This window comes from Lagenorhynchus albirostris, chromosome 19 (genome assembly GCF_949774975.1).
Source record: "Lagenorhynchus albirostris chromosome 19, mLagAlb1.1, whole genome shotgun sequence".
Classification (NCBI taxonomy): Eukaryota; Metazoa; Chordata; class Mammalia; order Artiodactyla; family Delphinidae; genus Lagenorhynchus; species Lagenorhynchus albirostris.
In genome coordinates, this window is record NC_083113.1 from 6,450,013 (window position 1) to 6,466,782 (window position 16,770).

A 16,770-nucleotide genomic window follows, 5' to 3' on the forward strand; every position below is an offset into this window, starting at 1 on the left:
ATAACTTTTGGTAGGTTGTATTTTCCTTTTCATCCATATATTCAAAATTTCCCTTGTGATTTCTTCTTAGACCCATTAGTGGTTTAAGAGTGAGTTGTTTAATTTCCGCATTTGGGGAAATTTTCTTTTTTTTCTTCTGCTGTTTATTTCATTGTTGTTTACTTTTATGATATCAGTCTCTTAAAATTGTTAAGATTTGTGTTTTGGCCAAACATGTGGTCTCTCATGGAGAATGCTTTATGTGTGCTTGAGACGCATGTGTTTTCTGCTGTTGGGTCATGTGATCTGTTATGTCTAATAACCAGTAAGGTCTGTAGTTTCCTTATTGATCTTTTTGGTTCCATCCGTAAGTTCAGCTGGGGCATTGAAGTCTCATAGTATTCCTGTGCTGCTATTTCTCTCTTCCTTTCCTTTAATGTTTGCTTCATTTTTCTGAGATATCTAATGTTAGATGTATATATTTTTTTACTTGATACTTCTTTTTGGTAAATTGACCCATTTATCATTATATAATCTTTTTTGTCTCATGTCACTTGTTTTTCTTCAGTTTATTTTGTCTGATATAATGTATTCTCTCCTGCTTTCTTTAGGATGGAATATATTTTTCCATCCTTTCACCTTTCTGTGTCCTTATATTTGTGAACACTAGCAGTTCCAAGTCTCTCACAGTGTGTCCCTTGCCCTCTGTTTTCCCCTGTTACTTACTCTAGTGGTCCCTGCTTAGGCACACTGTACAGTGGTGAAAGGCAGGTGCCCTGGCCAGCCCCCTTCACTCCACTGTAACTCCAGAGGGAATGTATCGAGTGTTTCCTTCTGTTCATGACGTTTCTTGAAATGTTCTTGTTTAATCAGAATTTATTTTTTTCCGTATCCTTTTTTTCTTGATTTTTAATTGTCCAGGAAGTTTTTAACTTTTCTATTATGATATATTTTTTCATAACCTGTGGAAATAATGTATAATAGTAAATTTTCTAATTTCTAATCAATGTTTTATTGGTGGCAAAAACAAAGAAATTCTTTGGCTTTTGTTAATGCCTAGCTATGTAAATTTAAATGGATTAAATTGTATTTATATTTTTGAGCATGGTTATCTTATTGAGATTTGAATTCAAGTATTCTATTTTTTTTAAATGTTCATACCATTTTTTTTTAGTATCCTACTACAGAATCACGTTGACAAACTAAATTGAGTACAGTGGATACATTTTCATTGTCTGAAAGATGCTGAAATACACGTGAATAAAACGATGATAAAAAATTGTCCAAAAATCTGTCAAGAGATTTTTCTCTCATTTCAGTTATTTTTTATAGATATGTATGTGCATGAGTACATGGATGTGCAAGTCTTTGGTTTAGAAAAAAGACATCATGATTTTAAAACTATGTATTATATCTTTTTTCAGTTGAAATTGTCTTTAGTATATTCCATTGCCTGGAATTTTTCTATGCAATCCTGTTAATGGTTTAAGTAGTAGTAAGATTACTAACAATTTATATGTATGTGCTGTGTGTCCACATCTGTAATGACCTTTCATGCCATTCACCTTGGACTTCTTTCAAGTTTTCTCAGGGAACCCTCTGTCCATGTACTTCTAATGCTTTCTGTATTACTTAACTATTTGATTCTTAAGCTTCAGTTGCTGAGCACAGCCCTCTGAGTTCAAGTGTTTGCTGTAACATTTCTTACCTTCTTGATCTGAGTCAAGTTTCTCAGAGTGTCTGTGACAGTTTTTGTCCTCTGTAAGATGGGGACAGATCTTCCTTTAATGAGCTGTTATGTTGATAACAAGGTCTTGCCTGTAAAAGTACTTACTTAGAGTAATGTTTAGAGTAACATTACTGTAACTTAGAGCAATAGAAAGTGTTCAGACACTTTTAGTCGTTGTTGTTATCATCATCATAGTTGAAGATTTTGACCTTTCATTAAAAGCACTGCGAACTTTGTCATCTCATCTGTATACTGAATCTCAGTGTGTAGAACGTAATACCTAACACTTCTGCATAGACAACATGGTGTTGAGTGTTACTTATAGGCGTTTCATAGATTTTTCGACAGTGATGAAAAATCATATTAATTGGAGGACCTCATAGGTCTTATGAAAAAGTATAAGAAATTAAGATTAGAGATACGTAATTTTTCCAAATACCTCTAAATGGATCTGGTAGAACACATACTTTAATTGAATCAGTCCTTACCCCTTCCTCGTCTTTTCCATTTGTATGAAGATGAGAACTCTTCATGGCCCATTGGTGAAATGTGGTTTCATTTCAGGAACGGTTGACCTTTGAGGATGTGGCCATCGAATTCACTGAGGAGGAGTGGGAATGCCTGGACCCTGCTCAGAGGGCCTTGTACAGGGACGTGATGGTGGAGACCTACAGGAACCTGATCTCCCTGGGTGAGGATAACTTCCCTTCAGAGCTGGGATCTGCCCTTGGGTATCTTTGCATTTTCCCTTGTGTGCCTCTTGGGAGGCCCTGATAATCTTTGAAAGCCCTGTTGACTCCATCATGTGGCATCATGAGTTTAAACTGACCCTTTCTTCAGATGCTCTGCACGTTTCATGTTACGTCAGGGGTTGTCCCAGAGCTTAATTACGTACAAAGCTCAATGGCAAACTTTAAAAAATACCAAGTTTCCTATTTTCTGCCTTTTGGCTTTTGACTCAGTTTTTGCAGGAAGAGAGCTTGATGTCTGCATATTACACCGTTCCCCATGTAGAAGGGAGGCGGTGGATGAATTTGTGAAATACTTTTCCTGACCCATCTGTAATGTCCTCACCCCTCAGCTGAACAAAGAACTGGGATTTTAGGAAAACCACAGCACTTCACATTTCTTTGTCCTGATAAACCAGAATTTCTGTTTCTTTTTTAAAAAATTTTTTGGCCACACCTTCTGGCTTGTGGGATCTCAGTTCCCTGAGTAGGGATTGAACCCGTGCCCTCTGCATTGGAAGCATGGAGTCTTAACCGGTGGGCCACCAGGGAAGTCCCAGAATTTCTTTTTCTGATCTGAATATTATCTCCACATTGGAGCAAGAGAAAGAGCCGTGGACAGTGGGGAGAAATGTGAAAAATAGCCAAGAATACATTGTGTGGGAGTCAAAAGTGCAAACAAAGATGGGTATCTCAGAAGGGCTGTTTCTTTTGTTTAGGGGTGTGTGGGACAGGCGGGTGGATTGGATCTTCTGTGATTGTTACTTAGGAAAAGTGTAAGGACAGTGGACGGAGAGATGCTCCTTTTGATCCCAAATCCTACAAGGGGATTGTGAATGTGATTGTGAATGTGAATTCACATGCCTATGTGAATCTCTCAGGCTCTTAGCTTGGCATCTGTGGGTCAAGTACATGGTCCCATCTCAAGATCCTATAATGTCTGACCCTTACACATTGTATTCTTTTTACTCTTGTACTGCTCTATCTGGTCTGGGAATGTCGACTGTTCCTAATTTTACCTAATTTTGCCTCTTAAATTTCTTTTAAGTATGTTCCTAAGGTCTGAAATTTTACCTGGTTTCCTTGTTGGGATAATCCACCTATGTTTATCTGGCAGCCTCTTGTGGAGTCTCTAGGGAGAGTGTTTACTGGGTAACAGAAAATTTTGATAGAGACACTATTCCTCGTACGTTGTAGTATTTTCTTGCTCTGTACAAAATCACCACTCGAAGCTACTCAGTAGAGTGGTCAGCATGTTCTAGGATATGAGATAGAAAGCATCACAAGAGTCTGACTGATAAGTCTTACCGGGTTTTTTTCTGGCTTTGGGGACTGTCACAAACGGCTGTCTCAAGGGCACTGTGACCGTGTTATTCATGTGTCTCAATGACCATACATTTTAGCCTCTTTAAATTGGTATAGGAATTTATCCCAGGACAACTTTGTCAAAGCTCACATTCTCATATCTGTGAGGCTGTTGGCTAAAGTGTTGTTGGTGCCACATTTTTCATTGCCTGTGCCATTGTTCATTCTACCCCAACAGCGAATTTTGAAGCGTCTTAATGAGAGCTTATGAAGTAGAGGGATACCTTCAGTGATGAACGATAATGTGTTTATAACACTGATACTTTCATTTTGTACATTTCTATGCATTATAAATGATTTTTCATTTTATCATTAGGTTCAAATTTCCATGTTACTCTTGGGGTTTTTGTTTTATGTTTGCAACGCGTGGGATGGTTGATTGGGGATGGGTCCCTGTGGTGGAATTTGTTATCAGTCCCTCTTAGAATCTTTATATATTCTTCATACTCATCTATTATCAGATATGTGATTTAGAAATGTTTTCTCTTTTACTGTTGGTTGTCTTTTCACTGTGCTTTAATGCACAGTAGTTTATATTTTTGATATAGTCCAATTTATCTGTTTTTATTTTGTAGCCTGTGCTTTTGGTGTTATACCTGATAAATCATTTGTGGGTCCAATGTCAAGAAACTTTTTCTGTATGTTTACTTCTAGGAGTTTTATATACTAGGGACTTAGGTTTAGGTCTTTGAACCATTTTGAGTTAATTTTTGTCTGTAGCGTAAGATAATGGTCTAAGTAAATACTTTTGTTAGTAGGTATCCAGTTTTGGCAACACCTTTTTTAAAAAATTTATTTTTAATTAATTAACTTTTTTTGGCTGTGTTGGGTCTTGCTGCGCATGGACTTTCTCTCCCTGTGGTGAGCAGGGTCTACTCTTCGTTACGTTGCACAGACTTTTCGTTGTGGTGGCTTCTCTTGTTGTGGAGCACCAGCTCTAGGCACGTGGGCTCAGTAGTTGCACATGTGCTTAGTAGTTGTGGCACCTGGAGTTCAGTAGCTGTGACACATGGGCTCAGTAGTTGTGGCTTGTGGGCTCTAGAGTGCAGGCCCAGTAGTTGTGGCACACGGGCTTAGTTGCTCCATGGCATGTGGGATCTTCCCGGACCAGGGCTCGAACTCATGTCCCCTGCATTGACAGGTGGATTCTTAATCACTGCGCCACCAGGGAAGTCCTGTCAATACCTTTTGTTCCACTGACTGCATTCTCCCATTAAATGATCTTTACACCTTTTTGAAACATCGTTTAAACATCTACACAGGTTTTTTTTTTTTTAAGTATAGTTAATTTATAATGTGTTAATTTCAGGTGTATAGCAATTTACAAGATATTTGATATAGTTACCTGAGCTATACAGTAGGTCCTTGTTGTTTATCTATTTTATATATAGTAGTTTGTATATGTTCATCCTGGACTCCTAATTTATCTCTCTCCTCGCCCCCCCCCAACCCCCCCACATCCTGCACTTTCCCCTTTGGTAACCGTAAGTTTGTTTTCTATGTCTGTGAGTCTATTTCTGTTTTGTATATAAGTTCATTTATATCACTTTTTTAGGTTCCACGTATAAGTAATATCATATATGTCTCTCTTTGTCTGACTTCACAGGTCCATCCATGTTGCTGCAAAAGGCATTATTTCATTGTTTTTTATGAATGAGTAATATTCCATTGTATATATGTGCCACATCTTCTTTATCCCTTCATCTGTCAATGAAAATTTAGGTTGCTTCCATGTCCTGGCTAGTGTAAATAGTGTTGCTATAAACATTGGGGTGCATATATCTTTTCAAATTAGAATTTTCATCTTTTCCGGATATATGCCCAGGATTGGAATTGCTTGTTCATGTGGTAACTTTATTTTTAGTTCTTTAAGGAACCTCCATACTGTTCTCCAAAGTGGCCGCAGCAGTTTACATCCCTTCCAACAGTGTAGGAGGGCTCTGTTTTCTCCACACCCTCTCAAGCATTTACTGTTTGTAGACTTTTTTTTTTGGCCACGCCGGATCTTAGTTGTGGCACGCAGAATATTTAGTTGGGGCATGCGGACTTCTTAGTTGCTGTATGACTCTCAGTTGCGACACGCGTATGGGATCTAGTTCCCCGACCAGGGATTGAACCTGGGCCCCTTGCGTTGGCAGCGTGGAGCCTTACCGCCTGGATCACCAGGGAAGTCCCCTATTTGTAGACTTTTTGATGGTGGTCGTTCTAACCAGCGTGAGGTGATAGCATTTTGTGGTTTTGATTTGCATTTACGTAATAATTAGTGACGTTGAGCATCTTTTCATGTGGCTGTTGGCCATCTTTATGTCTTCTTTGGAGAAATATCTATTTAGGTCTTCTGCTAATTTTTTGATTGGGTTGTATGGTTTTTTTGATATTAAGCTATATGAATTTTGTATATTTTGGAAATTAATCCCTTTTTGGTAGCATCATTTGCAAATATACTCTTCTAGTCCATAGGTTGTATTTTCGTACTTTTTATGGTTTCCTTTGCTTTGCAGTAGCTTTTAAGTTTAATTAGGTCCCATTTGTTTATTTTTGCTTTTATTTCCGTGTCTCTAGGAGACAGATCCAAAAAAATATTGCTGTGATTTATATCAAAGAGTGTTCTGCCTTTGTTTTCCTCTAGGAGTTTTATAGTATCTGGTCTTACATTTAGCTGTTTAATCCATTTTGAGTTTATTTTTGTATGTGGTGTTAGAGAATGTTCTAGTTTCATTGTTTTACATGTAGCTGTCCAGTTATCCCAGCACCACTTACTAAAAAGACTGTCTTTTCTCCATTGTATATCCTTTCCTTCTTTGTCATAGAATAATTGACTATAAGTGAGTGGGTTTATTTCTGGGCTTTCTATTCTTTTCCATTGATCTGTGTTTCTGTTTTTTGCCAGTACCATACCGTCTTGATGACTGTAGGTTTGTAGTATTGTCTGAAGTCAGGGAGTGTGATTCCTCCAGCTCCATTCTTCTTTCTCGAGATTGTTTTAGATATTCGGTGTCTTTTGGTTTTCATACAAATTTAAAAAATGTTTTGTTCTCGTTCTGTGAAAAATGCCATTGTTAATTTGATAAGGATTGCATTGAATATGTAGATTGCCTTGGGTAATATGGTAATTTTAACAATGTTGCTTATTCCAATCCAAGAATATGGTATATATTTTCATCTGTTTGTGTCATCTTTGATATCTTTCATCAGCATCATATAGTTTTTTATTGTTTTTTTTTGTGGTACGTGGGCCTCACACCGCTGTGGCCTCTCCCGCTGTCGAGCACAAGCTCCGGACGCGCAGGCCCAGCGGCCATGGCTCACGGGCCCAGCCGCTCTGCGGCATGTGGGATCCTCCCAGACCGGGGCACGAACCTGCGTCCCCTGCATCTGCAGGCGGACTCTCAACCACTGCGCCACCAGGGAAGCCCAGCATCATATAGTTTTACAAGTACAGTTATTTTGCTTCCTTAGGTAGGTTTATTCCTCGGAATGTTATTTTTTGTGATGAGATGGTAAATGGGATTGTTTCCTTAATTTCACTTTCTGATATTTCGTTGTTAGTATATAGAAATGCAACAGATTTTTGTATATTTATTTTTTATATTTATCCAGCAACTTTACCCTGTTCATTGATGAGGTCTAGTAGTTATCTGGTGACATCTTCAGGATTTTCTACGTGTAGCATCGTGTCATCTGCATACAGTGATAGTTTTACTTCTTTTCCTATCTGGATTCCTTTTATTTCTTTTTGTTTTCTGATTGCAGTGGCTAGGACTTCCAAATGTATGTTGAATAAAAGTGGTGAGAGTGGACATCCTTGTCTTGTTCCTGATCTTAGAGGAAATGCTTTCACCTTTTCATTGTTGAGTATGATGTTAGTTGTGTGTTTGTCATATATGGTCTTTATTATGTTGAAGTAGGTTCCATCTGTGCTTACTTTCTGAAGCGTTTTTATCAGAAATCAGTGCTGAATTTTGTGAGAGGCTTTTTCTGCAACTACTGAGATGATCATATGGTTTTTAGTCTTCAATTTGTTAATGTGGTGTATCATATTAATTGACTTGCAGATATTGAAAATATTGCATCCCTGGAATAAATCCCACTTGATCATGGTTTATGATTCTTTTAATGTATTGTTGGATTCTGTTTGCTAGTATTTTGTTGTGGGTTTTTGCATATATGTGATATTGACTTGTAATTTTCTTTTTTTGGAGTATCTTTTTCTGGCTTTGGTGTCAGGGTTATTATGGCCTCACAAAATGAGTTCATTGGAAGTGTTCCTTCCTCTTCAAAAGTATTTTTTGTAATAGTTTCAGAAGAATGAGTGTTAGCTCTTGTCTGAATATTAGAATGGGAGAATTCACCTGTGAAGCCATCTGGTCCTGGACCTTTGTTTCTTGGAAGTTTTTTTTTTTTTTTTTTTGCGGTATGTGGGCCTCTCACTGCTGTGGCCTCTCCCACCGCGGAGCACAGGCTCCGGACGCACAGGCCCAGCGGCCATGGCTCACGGGCCCGACCGCTCCGCGGCATGTGGCATCCTCCCGGACCGGGGCACGAACCCGTGTCCCCTGCATCGGCAGGCGGACTCTCAACCACTGTGCCACCAGGGAAGCCCTCTTGGAAGATTTTTAATCACAGTTTCAATTTCAGTACTTGTGATTGGTCTGTTCCTATTTTCTATTTCTTTGTGGTTCATTCTTAGGAGATTGTACCTTTCTAACCCATTTCTTCTAGGTTTTCCATTTTATTGGAGTATAGTTTCTTGGAGAAGTCTCTTTTGATTCTTTGTATTTCTGTGGTGTCCATTGTAACGTATCTGTTTTGATTTCTGATTTTATTGATTTGGGCCCTCTCCCTTTGTTATTAATGACTCTGGCTAAATGTTTTTCAATATTCTTTTTTTTTTTTATTGGGGTATAGTGGTTTTACAATGTGTTTGTTTCTACTGTACAGCTAAGTGAAGTAGAGTTCCCTGTGCTGTACATCAGGTTCTCATTAGTTATCTATTTTACACATATTAGTATAAAATAGCATGTTAAAAGATACTTTCTTCTTTTCCAATATAAGCATTTAAAGCAGCAAATTTCCCTGTAATTACCATTTCACTTATTAGGTTTTTTAAAATTAATTTTTATTGGAGTATAGTTGCTTTACAATGTTGTGTTCGTTTCTACTGTACAGCAAAGTGAATCAACTCTACGTATACATATATCCTCTCTTTTTCGGATTTCCTTCCCATTTAGGTCACCACAGAGCACTGAGTAGAGTTCCCTGTGCTATACAGTAGGTTCTCATTAGTTATCTATTTTATACATAGTATCAATAGCGTATATATGACAATCCCAATCTCCCAATTCATCCCACCCGACCCTGCCCCTTGGTATCCATACATTTGTTCTCTACGTCTTTGTCTATATTTCTGCCTTGCAAACAGGTTGATCTGTATCATTTTTCTAGATTCCACCTATATGTGTTAATATACGATGTTTGTTTTTCTCTGGCTTACTTCACTCTGTATGACAGTGTCTAGGCCAACCACTTCTCTACAAATGACCCAATTTCATTCTTTTTATGGCTGAGTAATATTCCACTGTTTATATGTACTACATTTTCTTTATCTGTTGGTCTGTCGATAGGCATTTAGGTTGCTTCCAGGACCTGGCTATTCTAAATAGTGCTGCAATGAACATTGGGGTGAATGTGTCTTTGAGTTATGGTTTTCTCTGGGTATATGCCCAGTAGTGGGATTGCTGGGTCTTATGGTAATTCTATTTTTAGTTTTTTAAGGAACCTCCATACTGTTCTCCATAGTGGCTGTATCAATTTACATTCCCACCAACAGTGTGAGAGGGTTCCCTTGTCTCCACACCCTCTCTAGCATTTATTGTTTGTAAATTTTTTTATGATGGCCATTCTGACTTGTGTGAGCTGATGCCTCATTGTAGTCTTGATTTGCATTTCTCTAATAATTAGTGATGTTGAGCATGTTTTCATGTGCCTCTTGGCCCTCTGTATGTCTTTTTTGGAGAAATGTCTGTTTAGGTCTTCTGCCCATATTTTGATTGGGTTGGTTGTTTTTTTGATATTGAGCTGCATGAACTATTTGTATATTTTGGAGAGTAATCTTTGGTCCATTAATTCGTTTGTAATTATTTTCTCCCATTCTGAGGGTTGTCTTTTTGTCTTGTTTATGGTTTCCTTTGTTGTGCTGAAACTTTTAAGTTTAATTAGGTCCAATTTGTTTATTTTTGTTTTTATTTCCATTACTCTAGAGGGTTGGTCAGAAAAGATCTTGCTGTGATTGATGTCAAAGAGTGTTCTATGTTTTCCTCTTAAGAGTTTTATAGTATGTGGCCTTACATTTAGGTCTTTAATCCATTTTGAGTTTATTTTTGTTTATGTTGTTAGGGAGTTTTCTAATTTCATTCTTCTACATGTAGCTGTCCAGTTTTCCCAGCACCACTTATTGAAGGTACTGTCACCATTGTATATTCTTGCCTCTGTTGTAGATTAATTGGCCATATGTACATGGGTTTATTTTGGGTCTCTCTATTCTGTTTCACAGATGTATGTGTCTGCTTTTGGGCAAGTACCACACTGTTCTGATTGATGCCTGTGACTTTGTAGTATAGTCTGAAGTCAGGGAGCCTGATTCCTCCAGCTCTGTTTTTTTTCCCTCAAGATTGCTTTGGCTACTTGGGGTCTTTTGTGTTTCTATATAGATTTTAAGATTTTTTTTGTTCTAGTTCTGTGAAAAATGCCACTGGTAATTTGATAAGAGTTGCATTGAATCTGTAGATTGCTTTGGGTAGTATAGTCATTTTCACAGTATTGATTCTTCAAATCCAAGAACATGGTATATCTCTCCATCTGTTTGTGTCGTCTTAGATTTCTCTCATCAGTGTTTTATAGTTTTCTGAATACAGGTCTTTTACCTCCTTGGGTAGGTTTATTCCTAGGTATTTTATTCTTTTTTTGTTACAGTGTTGAATGGTATTGTTTCCTTAATTTCTCTTTCTGGTCTTTAGTTGTTCATGTATAGGAGTGCAAGAGATTTCTGTGCATTAATTTTGTATCCTGCAACTTTACCAAATTCATTGATTAGCTCTAGTAGTTTTCTGGTGGCATCTTTAGGATTTTCTACGTATAGTGTCATCTCATCTGCAAACAATTTTACTTCTTCTTTTCCAATTTTATATTCCTTTTGTTTCTTTTTCTTTTCTGATTTCTGTGGCTAGGACTTCCAAAACTGTATTGAATAGTAGTTATGAGAGTGGACCTCCTTGTCTTGTTCTGATCTTCAAGGAAATGCTTTCAGTTTTTCAACATTGAGAATGATGTTAGCTGTGTGTCATACATGGCCTTTATCATGTTGAGGTAGGTTCCATCTGTGCCCACTTTCTGGAGAGTTTTTATCATAAATGGGTGTGGAATTTTGTTAAAAGCTTTTTCTGCATCTATTCAAATGATCATATGGTTTTCATTCAGTTTGTTAATATGGTGTATCCCATTGGTTGATTTGCGTATATTGAAGAATCCTTGCATCTCTGGGGTAAATCCCACTTGATTGTGGTGTATGATTCTTTTAATGTGTTGTTGGATTCTGTTTGCTAGTAGTTTGTTGAGGATTTTTGTGTCTATATTCATCAGTAATATTGGTCTGTAATTTTTTTTTCGGGATATCTTTGTCTGGTTTGGGTATCGGTGACGGTGGCCTCACAGAATGAGTTTGGAAGAGTTCCTTCCTCTTCAGCTTTTTGGAAGAGTTTGAGGATGGATGTTAGCTCTTCTCTAAGTGTTTTGTAGAATTCACCTGTGAAGCCATCTGGTCCTGGACTTTTGTTCTGGAAGATTTTTAATCACAGTATCAATTTCATTACTTGTGATTGGTCTGTTCATATTCTTTGTTTCTTCCTGGTTCAGTCTTAGAAGGTTATACCTTTTAAAAAATTTGTCCATTTCTTCCAGGTTGTCCATTTTATTGGCCTATAGTTGCTTATAGTAGTCTCTTATGATCCTTTGTATTTCTGCAGTGCTCTTTATAACTTTTCCTTTTTCATTTCTAATTTCATTGATTTGAGTCCTCTCCCTCTTTTTCTTGATGAGCCTGGCTAAAGGTTCATCAATTTTATCTTCTCAAAGAACCAGCTTTTAGTTTTATTGATCTTTGCTATTGTTTCTGTTTCATTTATTTCTGCTTTTATCTTTATGATTGATTTCTTTCTACTAACTGGGTTTTTTTGGTTCATCTTTCTCTAGTTCCTTTGGCTGTTTAGATTGTATATTTGAGGTTTTTCTTGTTTCCTCAGGTAGGATTGTATTGCTGTAAACTTCCTTCTTAGAACTGCTTTTGCTGCATCCCGTATGTTTTGGATCATCGTGTTTTCATTGTTATTTGTCTCTTGGTATTTTTTGATTTTCTCTTTGATTTCTTTACTGATCTTTTGGTTATTTAGTAGTGTAGTGTTTAGCCTTCATGTGTTACATATTTTTTACAGTTCTTTTCCCCTGTAATTGATTTCTAATCTCATAGAGTTGTGGTTGGAAAAGATGCTTGATATGATTTCAGTTTTCTTAAATTTACCAGGGCTTGATTTGTTACCCAAGATGTGATCTCTCCTGGAGAATGTTCCATATGCACTTGAGAAGAAAGTGTATCCTTCTCCTTTCAGGTGGAATGTTCTATAAATATCAATTAAATCTATCCGGTCTATTGTGCCATTTAAAGCTTGTGTTTCCTTGTTTATTTTCTGTCTGGATGATCTGTCCATTGGTGTAAGTGGGGTGTTAAAGTTCCCCACTATTGTGTTACTATCGATTTTCCCTTTTGTGGCTGTTAGCATTTGCCTTATGTATTGAGGTGCTCTTATGTTGGGTGCATAAATATTTACAATTGTATGTTTCCTTGCATTGATCCCTTGATCTTTATGTAGTGTCCTTCCTTATCTCTTGTAACAGTCTTTATTTTAAAGTCTATTTTATCTGATATCAGTATTGTTACTCCAGCTTTCTTTTGATTCCCGTTTGTATGGAACATCTTTTTCCATCCCCTCACTTTCAGTCTGTATGTGTCCCTAGGTTTGAAGTGGATGTTTTGTAGACAGCATATATACAGGTTTTGTTTTTGTATCCATTCAGCCAGTCTGTCTTTTGGTTGGAGCATTTAACCCGTTCACATTTAGGGTAATTATTGATATGTATGTTCCTATTACCATGTTCTTAATTGTTTTGGGTTTGTTTTTGTAGGTCTTTTTCTTCTTTTGTGTTTCCTGCTTAGAGAAGTTCCTTTAGCATTTTCTGTAGAGCTGGTTTGGTGATGCTGAATTCTCTTAGCCTTTGCTTATCTGTAAAGCTTTTGATTTCTCCGTGGAATCTGAATGAGATCCTTGCTGGGTAGGATAATCTTGGTTGTAGGTGTTTCCCTTTCATCACTTTAAATAAGTCCTGCCACTCCCTTCTGGCCTGCAGTTTCTGCTGAAAGATCATCTGGTAATCTTATGGGGATTCCCTTGTATGTTATTTGTTGCTTTTCCCTTGTTGCTTTTAATAGTTTTTCTTTGTATTTAATTTTTGATAGTTTGATTAATATGTGTTTTGGCGTGTTTCTTCTTTGGTTTATTCTGTATGGGACTCTCTGCACTTCCTGGACTTGATTGGCTATTTCCTTTCCCATGTTTAGGGAAGTTTTCGCCTATAATCTCTTCAAATATTTTCTCAGACTCTTCCTCTTTCTCTTCTTCTCCTGGGACACCTGTAATTCGAACATTGTCCCCGAGGTCTCTGAGACTGTCCTCAGTTCTTTTCATTCTTTTTTCTTTATTCTGCTCCATGGCAGTTATTTCCACCATTCTATCTTCCAGGTCACTTATCCATTCTTCTGCCTCAGTTATTCTGTTGTTGATTCCTACTAGAGTTTTTTTTTTTTTTTTTTTTTGGTACGTGGGCCTCTCACTGTTGTGGCCTCTCCCGTTGCGGAGCACAGGCTCCAGACGCGCAGGCTCAGCGGCCATGGCTCACGAGCCTAGCCGCTCCGCAGCATGTGGGATCTTCCCAGACCGGGGCACGAACCCGTGTCCCCTGCATGAGCAGGCGGACTCTCAACCACTGTGCCACCAGGGAAGCCCCCTACTAGAGTTTTTTTAATTGCACTTGTTGTGTTGCTCATCACTGTTGGTTTGTTCTTCTATGTCCTTGTTAAACATTTCTTGTGTTTTATTCTATTTCTGAGATTTTATTATTTTTTTATATAAATTTATTTATTTGTTAGTTTTGGCTGTGTTGGGTCTTTGTTGCTGTGCGTGGGCTTTCTCTAGTTTCAGTGAGTGGGGGCTACTCTTCGTTGTGGTGCGCGGGCTTCTCACTGTGGTGGCTTCTTTTGTTGCAGAGCATGGGCTCTAGAGCACGTGGGCTTCAGTAGATGCAGCGCATGGGCTCAGTAGTTGTGGATCGTGGGCTCTAGAGCACAGGCTCAGTAGTTGCGGCGCACGGACTCAGTTGCTCTGCGATATGTGGGATCCTCTGGGACCAGGGCTTGAACCCATGTCCCCTGCATTGACAGGCGGACTCCCAACCACTTGCGCCACCAGGGAAGCCCTATTGCTGAGATTTTAGATCATCTTTACTATGATTACTCTGAATTCTTTTTCAGGTAGACTGCCTATATTCTCTTCATTTGTTTGGTCTTGTGGGTTTATACCCTGCTCCTTCATCTGCAGCATATTCCTTTGTCTTCTCATTTTGTTTAATTTACTGTGTTTGGGGTCTCCTATCCGCAGGCTGCAGGGTCGTAGTTCCTCTTACTTCTGGTGTCTGCCCACAGTGGGTGAGGTTGGTCCAGTGGCTTGTGTAGGCTCCCTGGTGGGGGGACTGGTGTCTCCGTTCTGGTGGGTGCTGCTGGATCTTGTCCCTCTGATTGGCAGGGCCACGTCCAGTGGCTCTTTTTGTGGTGTTTCTGAGCTTAGTATGACTTTAGGCAGCCTGTCTGCGGATGGGTGGGCCTGTGTTCCTGTCTTGCTAGTTATTTGGCATGAGGCCTCCAGCACCGGAGCTTGCTTGCCGTTGGGTGGAGCCAGGTCTTGGTGTTGAGATGGAGTCCTGTGGAAGAGCTCTTGCCAATTAATATTCCCTGAGGCTGAGAGTTCTCTGGTCGTCCAGCATCCTGGACTAGGCTCTCCCACCTCAGAGGCTCAGGCCCAACCCCTGTTCAGAGCACCAAGAGTATGCAACTGCACGGTGTGGAAGAAAAGGAAAAAAAGAAAGAAGGAAAACAGACACACACAAAGAAACACACAAATGAAAACAAACAAAAAAGAAAACGAACAAACAAAACCCCAAAGACAAAAAAACAAACCGCATGAGAGAGAGATAACAAAAAAGAAGAGAGCAACCAAACAAACGAACCCCAAAATGAAAACAAACACTAAAAACTAAACTACCCAAACTAAAAGCAAATCAAAAGCAGAAATCGAACTCTCGGTAGGTCTCTGCACCTGCTGTGGGCACTGTGGGGCCAGCTTATGCTCTGACCTGACCCAACTCGTACGAGTACTTGCCCCAGAGTCCACAGCCTCAATTGTGGAAACACTCGTTGTCTATTCAGATATTGCACAGATGGGGGGTTTACCAAGCCGATTGCGGGATGTAATCTGCTGCTCCTGTGGCTGCATGGAGAAATTTCCCTTTCTCTTCTTTGGTTGCACTGCCCCAAGAGTTCAGCTTTAGTCTTGGCTTTGCCTCTGCATTTTGGCCACCCTCAGGAGTCTCATCCCCACCCAGGCAAGGGGGAGTGAAAGCAGTGGCTGGTTAGGGCTCACTTGCTCACCCAGGCCAGGGAGCGGGAAGGACACAGCATTCACAGTTGGGATGTGCGGGGAGTGCCTTTGGCAGCAGAGACCAGTGGGAATTTTTAACAGCCTGTGGGAATTTTTAACAGCCTGAGGTGTGCTGTTCGCCCTCCCCAGGAAGTTGGTCCCAGATCGCTGGACCGTTGGCAGTGGCGGGCTGCACTGGCTCCCGGGAAGGTGTGGGCAGTGACCTGGGCTTGCTCACGGGACCTGCGGTGGCAGCAGTAGCCGTCACGCCCACCTCTGGGGTTCAAGATAGCAGGCACAGCTCTCGCCAGGCCCTAGAGCTTGTGTAGGCTGTGCCCTGCTGTCTGTGAGTGCGTGGAGAAAGAGGCTCCTAGGGCGGGTGTGCCCCTCTCCTCGTGCACCCTGCAACAATGGTCCTTTGTCTATCTGGCAGGCCCAGGTTGCTTTCCGGACTCCATCAGGCTGTCTTCTCACAGCTAACCCCCAATCCTCTCTCCCTGGGGTCTGACCTCTGAAGCCCGAACCCCAGCACCCAGCCCCCACTCGCCCCGGCAGGCAGGCAAGCATCTCAGGCTGGGGAGTGCTGGTTGACACTGATCCTCTGTGCGGGATTCTCTCTGCTTTGCTCTCCGCACCCCTGTTGCCGCGTTCTCCTCTGAGGCTCCAAAGGTCCCCCTTGTCTCTGCCAGTGAGGGGGCTTCCTAGTGTGCAGAACATTTCCTTCTTCACAGTGCCCTCGCAGAGGCGTGAGTCCTGTCCTGTTGCCTTTGTCTCTTTTTGTTTTTTCCTTTTTTCTTTTGCCTTACCCAGTTACATGGAGACTTTTTGCCTTTTTTGGAAGTCTGAGGTCTTCTGCCAGTGTTCTGTAGGAGTTGTTCCACATGTAGATGTGTTTTTGATGTATCTGTGGGGAGGAAGGTGATCTCCACATCTTATTCCTCTGCCATTTTCTGAGACTTCTCTATCAATGTTCTTTATCTTTTCAAAGAACCAGGTTTTAGTTTCATAGATCTTTTCTTTTCTTTTTTTTGGTCTCTATTTCATTTATTTCTGCTCTGATCTTTATATCTCTCTTTGGGGTTTTGTTCTTTTTCTAGTTCCTTTAGGCATAAAGTTAGGTTGTTTATTTGAGGTTGTTTGAGATTGTTCTTGAATCCTAAGTTTAGCTTGT

General features: G+C 39.7%; 2 protein-coding genes across 3 annotated transcripts in view; one reads left to right on the forward strand and one right to left on the reverse strand.

Moving 5' to 3' along the window:
- LOC132509835 (zinc finger protein 525-like) overlaps nucleotides 1-16,770 on the reverse strand; it is a 293,110-nt gene that overhangs the window by 237,464 nt on the left and 38,876 nt on the right. The gene's annotated exons all lie outside the window — the stretch shown is intronic.
- Nucleotides 1-16,770, forward strand: part of LOC132509785 (zinc finger protein 160-like) — a 186,542-nt gene that overhangs the window by 160,860 nt on the left and 8,912 nt on the right. Inside the window, exon 2 of the mRNA XM_060131247.1 lies at nucleotides 2,273-2,399. Within this exon, the coding sequence (XP_059987230.1) occupies nucleotides 2,273-2,399 (127 nt within the window). The remainder of the gene's footprint in view (nucleotides 1-2,272; nucleotides 2,400-16,770) is intronic.